At 53.9% G+C, this 7425-nt stretch overlaps 2 protein-coding genes across 2 annotated transcripts in view; one reads left to right on the forward strand and one right to left on the reverse strand.

The window, feature by feature from the left end:
• Rras (RAS related) overlaps positions 1-2212 on the reverse strand; it is an 8210-nt gene extending 5998 nt beyond the window's left edge. Inside the window, exons 1-2 of the mRNA XM_033766020.1 lie at positions 2206-2212; positions 67-278 (exon numbers count right to left, since the gene is read on the reverse strand). Coding sequence (XP_033621911.1) covers positions 67-278; positions 2206-2212 — 219 coding nt within the window. The remainder of the gene's footprint in view (positions 1-66; positions 279-2205) is intronic.
• Positions 21-7425, forward strand: part of Scaf1 (SR-related CTD associated factor 1) — a 15110-nt gene continuing 7705 nt past the window's right edge. The window contains exons 1-7 of the mRNA XM_019210040.2: positions 21-443; positions 2612-2725; positions 2935-2992; positions 3621-3715; positions 3942-4042; positions 4134-4249; positions 7328-7425. Coding sequence (XP_019065585.1) covers positions 2618-2725; positions 2935-2992; positions 3621-3715; positions 3942-4042; positions 4134-4249; positions 7328-7425 — 576 coding nt within the window. The 5' untranslated portion in view covers positions 21-443; positions 2612-2617. The remainder of the gene's footprint in view (positions 444-2611; positions 2726-2934; positions 2993-3620; positions 3716-3941; positions 4043-4133; positions 4250-7327) is intronic.

Below are 7425 nucleotides of genomic sequence, written 5' to 3' on the forward strand. Positions count from 1 at the left end.
TGCCGCGGGGCTCGGGCCTATTAGGGTGGGCGGGGCGGAGTCGGGTCGCTAGTTGTCCCTGGGTACCCCCCACACGCCAGGGGGCCTGGAGGGCTTAACGGGCCAGTCTCGGATCCGGCAGTGGGGGTGAAGTCTGGCGCCAAACGGGGGGGCCTTCTGAGGCCCCCGGAACGCATCTGTGGGTTCCAGGGGGCGTCTGCGGGCCGTCCCCGAACGGACTGGGGGCGTCCATAGGGCCTGGACCGAGCCTAGGTTCTGGCCTCCATCACATAGCTGACCTGGATCGTGTCAGTAGGCGCTGTGGATCGTCTTTATGGGCCGACCGGAGGCTAGGCTCTATTTAGATGATTTTGGGGCCATCTTGAGATCTTGAGCCGTGTCCCAGGGGTGAAGGAGGTGTGCAAGAACTGAGGAGTGTCTGCAGAGCCGCCTAGAGTGCCGGGGTACGTCTGCGAGGGCTGGGAAGTGTTTACCTGGGCTGGCCTATGGATGCTGCTGGTCTGCACAGGTCTGGAACCGTTTCTTGGGCCTGGAAGAACTCTTCAAGGGTTAAAAAGGCTTGCAGGGCCACCTAGAGGGATGAAATATGCCTATCTCAGGTGGGGGTCAAATGCTGTGTTGTACCGAGAGCTGTGGGTAGGGCTGGAAGGTTTGGGAAATGTCCGATGTGGGTGACAGTGGGGGGCAGCTAGAAGAACCTGGAACCATCTAGGTGGATTTGATGTAGTTGAGCGGATGCTTGGAGCAAATTCGAATCTTTTTTAGGTCAGATAAATGTGTGGGAAATAATATTTTTAAAATGTTGGAAATTTTGCCCAACTCAAATGTACTTGCTTTCTGAAAAGTAATCCATATGAAAATTGTTTAAAATCCTGCCTCATCCTGGAGCTAGAGAGAAAGAATGTCTACCCAGGTCTGAGAGGGTGAATAGGGTCTTTTAGATTCGCCCAGTGCTGTGCTTTTCCAACTCTTTTGACCTTGTTCACTAATAAGAAATACAGTTTTGATTGACGTCCCGTACATATGTATTTAACTAGTACTCGAGTCCCAGAAATTGATATTTCCACTTACGCCTTGTGAAGCACTGTGAAGAATTTACGATTGTGTTCGCTGTAGTTTTTGTAGCTAGCAATTTGTGAAGCTCTAAACTGCTCCCAGACTAGGGAGTTTGGGAACCACTCATCTAGAGGGACCTGGCAGGGTCAGTAGAGCCTTGTGGTGTCTACAGAAGCTGAGGAGCTGAGAGCATCTTCCTGTGCTACAGAGGATTTGGGGGTCCCCAAGGTTGTCAGGTTTTGACAATTCGCAGTGCTAGGGAGGCACATCTCCGGAGGTGCTGAAGAGCAGCCCCGGGCCTGGGAGCTGCCTGCAAGCCTGGAGGGTATTGAGTATTGGGTGGAGAAGCCAGCATTAGGTTAGGGCGTGTCTGCAGGGAGTTAGGGGAGAGGGCGGAAGACCTAGAGACCTGGGAGGCAGAAAGTGAATGTGGAAGCTTGGTTGCAGGCCTAAAACCCTGTGCTAAGATAGAGCGCAGGGCTGTGTCCTTTTCTTCGATTATGTGCCCCAGGGAAATTAGGGGAGACAAATGTAGGGGAGACCGAGATACGAAGGACTAGGGCTGGGGACTTTGCTCAGCAGCACAGTGCCTGCCTGGTTAGCAAGAGGTCCTGAGTTCGATCCCTCTTACCAAGACCACAACAGAACAACAAGATATTGAGGACTAATAATACAGCGAATTAATGTGTGTGGAGCCTTGCAGATGTGCTAATAACTGACTTTTAAGCCTCACAGCTCTTCTCTAGTTTGATATGATTTCGCCATTTACACAGAAACACAGTGGGTGTAGATTAGGGATTTTGAGGCTTTCAAGGAATTTTGAGATTAGGTATTATTTTCTCATTAGCAAATCTGACGGTTGTGGAAACTTGTGGCTGTACTGTTGCTAATTTCTGAAGTCCTACTGCAGGCATCTGGCGTTGGAGGCACCCTCTGTCACCTGGTTGACTGGGTGCCAGCTCAGTGACAGGCAGGAGGCCCCATGGGATTTGGGAAACAGCACATCTTTCTCAAATTTAGTGTTTTTGTGTTAGAAGTGGTGTAGGGGCTCTGCACATCACTCTTATGCTTCCATCTCTTGTGTATATAAAGAACACTTTGGTTCCTTATCCTCCAGAATGATCGATGCCCCATGCAGCTGTGTGGTACCTGGCATCGAATGCCATCCAGCACACTGGCATGTGCCTCAGTTTGGGCAAGGCGGGTTTATGGGGCTGTGAAATCACAACAGAACACAAAAACATCCCAGTGTTGAGTTCGTGTCCCATAAGGGAGAGGAGTGAGGCCTGTCGGGAGCAATGGGAACTGGAGAGCAGGCTTGGAAATAGGTGGTGGAGGTGGCCTCGCATTGACAGAGGAGGCTCCGAAATCCAGAAAAGAGAAGAGAATTGCTTTAGTCCCTGTGGTCCACGCTGGCCCGGAGACTGGTGGCCTGGGATGAGGTGGGAGAAGAGGGGTGCTACAGAGGGTGCCACTGGGTGGTGTCGGAGGCTCTGCTCCCCCGGCCTCCTGCATTCCTCCCTCGCCCCTGCTCCACCTGTCCCCTCACCCCCAGGTAACCATGGAGGAAGAAGATGAGTCTCGAGGGAAGACAGAGGAGTCAGGCGAGGACCGGGGCGATGGTCCATCTGACAGAGACCCCACGCTTTCTCCTTCTGCCTTTATCCTGGTGAGGTTGCTGGACACCTGAGGCTGAGGGAGGAGGAGGGGCTGGGGTCCAGATTTCAGGCTCTGCCTCCTGGGCCACAAGGGAAGAGCCCAAGGCCTTGGTCTGGCCGCAGGGGTGTCCAGAATGCTTGTCCCCCAAGGAGCAGAGGTTGCCCAGGATCTTTTACTGCAGACACCTGACCCTTGGATCTTTCCATTCTTTTCCCCCAGCGGGCCATTCAGCAGGCAGTGGGAAGCTCCCTGCAGGCGGATCTGCCGAATGATAAAGGTGAGTTCTGCTGCTTTCAGCTCCTTACCCCTTTTCTGCATTCTTCACTATTACCTCTCTCATGCCTTCTGTGGGCACAGGGATCCGAAGAGGCAGGTCCAGCCTCGTGGCTGCCTTTCAGGGACCCTCAGTCCAGTGTGTTGGAGATGCAGTCGTAGTCCCCGTGCCCTGAGGTGCTGTGAGAGGCCAGAAGGCTCTCCCAGCGAGTCTGGAGGGAGGGGTCTGGCAGGTGGCTGCCTAGAGGGGCAACAGGTGACCTGGCTCTTCAGGGACGCACCAGCCTTAGCTGACGGGCAGAAGCCTTCTGGCCAGGGGAGCAGAGAATTGCTCAGGGACAGTGTGGGGCCTTTTGGGGCTGTGTGCAGGGTGGTGGGCCCCTAGGAGAAGCAGGACAAGTCTTTGGGGACCGTGTCACAGCAGGCCTTGAATGCTATACTGAGTTGTGTGGACTCCATCCTGAGGTGGATAGAAGGATGAAAGAGTGAGAATCGAAGCCTAAAAGGGGTGTTGGGAAGTCCAGAGGCACCTTCTAGCATGATGTGTACCAGGCCCCTCTTTCCTGTCCCCTATGAGGTCTCTGCATCTTGTTCTCTGTCTTCAATTCCCCCACGCAAATCTTTCTCTCCAGATGGCTCTCAGTGTCATGGCCTTCAGTGGAGGCGCTGCCGGAGCCCACGGTCAGAGCCACGTCCCCAGGAGTTGGGGGGTGCTGACACAGCTACTGTGAGTAAGGGGGCTGGTTGGCTGCACCCCTGGGTCTGGAGGAGGAGGACCTTAGGGAACGGAACTGGACCTGAAGGGGACGGTGCTGGGGGTCTGAGCCAGGCAGTGGATCTTAAGGGAGGGAGGAAGTTGGACGTGAGTTTTCTAGGGGGCTCAGTGTGTGGTTTCCTGAGCATCGGAACTGGAGAAGTCCTCGCAGCATGGAGCCCTTGCTGGTCCATTCCAGGTGCTGGACATGGCCGCCGACAGCTTCCTTGCAGGGCTGGTGAGCGTCCTGGACCCCCCGGATACCTGGGTTCCCAGCCACCTGGACCTGCGGCCTGGCGAGTGAGTACTGGGGAGTTGGAGTGGAGGCTGTCCCCACCCTGAGAGCTGCTGCACTCCCCCCGAGGCTCACCCATCCCCTTTTACCTTACAGAAGCGAGGACATACTGGAGCTGGTGGCCGAGGTCCGAATTGGGGACCGGGATCCTATCCCTCTACCTGTGCCCAGCCTGCTGCCCCGTCTCAGGGCCTGGAGGACGGGCAAAACAGGTACGTGGGGCTGGCGGAGCTGGGCACATATCCTTGGAGTGGTGTGAGAGGTGGCTGATTTCACTAATGATAGTAATTGTGATTGCATCATTTAGACAAAAGTCTTTTTTTCTTTTAAATTAGGCAGCTATAAAGCCATGTGTGTGCAGGGGCGCATAGACACTGACACGAAAGGCCACGTAGGTTAGTGAGCACTTGGTGACCAGGGCTGTTAGTGTCACTGCACCAGGAACTCATGTCCCCGGAGGGGGACCTTCAGTGTCCCCATCTCCCAGAGGAGTGTGGTATCTGGGAGTGGGAAGTCAACTTGCTCGAGGTCACGCAGCCAGGTGCTAGTGGTGGGCCTGCGCCTCGAGCTGCAGGGTGTGTGTGTGTGTGTGTGTGTGTGTGTGAAGCCCACATGATTTCTTTGATGTGCATCATGCAAGTGGGAATCTGTCCCCATCCCCTGCATGCTCAGTAACACTGGGGTCTGTGCCTGGGTCATAATCACCTGCTTATGTGCAGATCACTGGACCCACTCCCGAGGGGTCTCATTCAGCAGGTGTGTGGGGTCAGGTGCGGTGCGGTGGGGGAGTTGCATTTGCTTTACCTGTTGGTGTGGTCCTGGGGATTGAACTATGGGCCTTTGCCCTGAGTTACATTTTATTTTTTATTTTGAGACAGGGTTTTGCTAAATTGCCCAGGCTGGGCTCAAACTTGTAGTCCTCCTGCCTCAGCCTCCATTGAGATTATAGGTGTGTACTGTCATGCCCACCTGGGAATTTGCGTTTTTAGCAAGACATACGACTTATCCCCAGGACTCTTGTGGGTTTAGTCCCTTTCTGTGTGACCGTACAGGTTGGGAAGGGTAGTGGAGAGGAGAGGAGGGTTTGTGTGTCTTGGATGTGGCTGCCTTGGCCTGTACTATCTTTTCCTTGAGGAACATGGCTTGTATACCTCCATGTGTCAAGTCAGACTTACTTTGTGCCATTTTATTTTATTAAACATTTTTTTGTTAGGGGCCAGGGATTTAGCTCAGTGGTGCTGCCACCTGCCTCGAAAGCACAAGGACCAGAGTTCGATCCCTGGTACCAAAAAAAAAAAAATTTTTTTTTTTTTGTTTGTTGTTTTTGAGAGGGCTTTGCAAAGTTCAGGCTGGCCTTGAACTCACTATGTAGCCCAGGTTAACCTTGAATTCATGGCGATCCTCCTGCCTCAGCCTCCTGAGTGCTGGAATTACAGGTGTGTGCCACCATTCCTGGTTGTGCCTTTTTAATTTTTTTTAAGTTTATTTTTTTGGTATCAGGGATTGAACTCGGGACCTTGCACTTTGCAAGGCAGGCTGCAGCATCACTGAGCTAAATCCCTGGCCCCTGTGCCTTTTTATTTTTAACAGCTGTCAGTCGATTTCTCCATTAGATACAGGAGATGGGTGCTCAGGACCCACAGAATTGTTTCAAAATTTTTCTTAAATTTAGAGGCTGTTGAGAATAAGTAAACAAATGAGCAGGGCAGTGTTCCAATAAAACTTTATAAAAACAGGATGACTACCAGCACCAGTTTCGGCCCTGGGCTTTAGAGTGATCCAGAGGTATCTGGAACCTAATAGTTGTTTTTAGGTGACTTTGAGTTTGTGTTGTATTTCTTTTTGGCAGTGCTGGGGATCAGGCCCAAGGGCTATGCAGGTTAGACAAGAGCTATACCACTGAGCAGCACCCCCAGGCCATTTTTTTCCTTTGTTTTATTTGAGATGAGGTCTTACATTCTCTAGACTGGCCTCTTAATTCCTGGGCTCCAATGATTCTCCTGCCTCAGCCTCCCATGTAGCAGGCACTACAGGTGTGTGCGTGCCACTGCTCAGCCCCAGCCTTGCTTTTCTTATTCCAGGTGGTTGTCTTTTTCCTTTGGAAAATATTAAGACCTAAGGAAAAAGAGAAGGCACCCATCACCCTGTCCTGTACACAAGTATTTGGAGAAGGGCTGTGCTGCCTTCTGTAGACCGACTTGTGCTGTAGGCGGTGGTGTTGACAGCAAGGGCAGCGGGCGCGTGCTCTCTTAAGTGCTCGCTGAATCCTCATCTCACCCACCTGCGGTGACACTAGCGTTGTCATGGTCACCGTTCCCTGCTTCCTTCTCCTCCAGGGCCCTCAGCAGCTGACAGCCCATACACTTGACTCGTAGCCATCCCTTGTGTTCCCCTCTCCGCGTGAGCTCGTTGAAGGCAGGAACTGCTGTCTTTCGCTCACCACTTTCTCTCCTCTGTCCAGAACAGAGCGTGATGTAAAACAGGTGATGGGTAAACAGGTGTTGAATAAATGCACAAACTCCTGTTTTATAAAAGGCCAGGAAACTGAGGCAGATAGGTGGAGCCACCTGCCCGCGCTCTCATTACTTTTGAGGGCTGGAACCTGGGATCTGAGCCCCTCTGCTTCCTGCCACAGTGCTCGCGCTTGCCCTGCCATCCAGCGCCCTGGCCAAGGGGGGCCTGGCACATGGTCGAGAGGCCGCCCCGTGCTCAGTGCATGTGGCCAAGTCCAACCCAGCTCCCTTTTTTTTTTGGTACTGGGGATCAATCTCAGGACTTTGTGCTTGCAAGGCAGGCAGCAGAACCACTGAGCTAATCCCCAAGCCCTGACCCGGGTCCTAGATGTGTGCGACTGTGATGCGGAGAATGCATCACGCAGGGCATTGGGGTCCTACCTAGGAGCCAGCTGAGGTGCTGACAAGCAGGCCTGGCCCTGTCCTTGCTGTCACTGAGCAGCGTGGCCCTTCGGGAGCGCTGGGGAAGGACCTAGGGTGTGCCCCCCACCCCTGCACCAGCATTGCATTCTTCTCTGCGCAAAACGGGATGAGCTGCTGCAAGAGGTGGACTAGGGTCTGGACCCAGCTTCAGAGCTGGTCTGTGGGGTTCAGGCTGTGGTCACTTGGGCCTCTCACCCTGACAACTCCCTGCTCTCTCTCCCCCCGGGTCCCAGGCCCTCCTGCTGGCCCTCACACAGCACATCTGTGCCTGCTCTGGGAGGCCCCTGCCATGGGCACAGCGAGGGCTGAGCGCGGGGCCCTGACTGCATCTCTGTCTGCCCTGTTCCTTTGCAGTTTCTCCACAGTCTCACTCTTCTCCACCCACCTGTGCCCGCCACCTCCTCACCTTGGGCACAGGAGATGGGGGCCCTGCCCCACCCCCCGCGCCCTCC

This window comes from Fukomys damarensis, unplaced genomic scaffold (assembly GCF_012274545.1).
Source record: "Fukomys damarensis isolate Sample0158 unplaced genomic scaffold, DMR_v1.0_HiC HiC_scaffold_19, whole genome shotgun sequence".
NCBI classification, from domain to species: domain Eukaryota; kingdom Metazoa; phylum Chordata; class Mammalia; order Rodentia; family Bathyergidae; genus Fukomys; species Fukomys damarensis.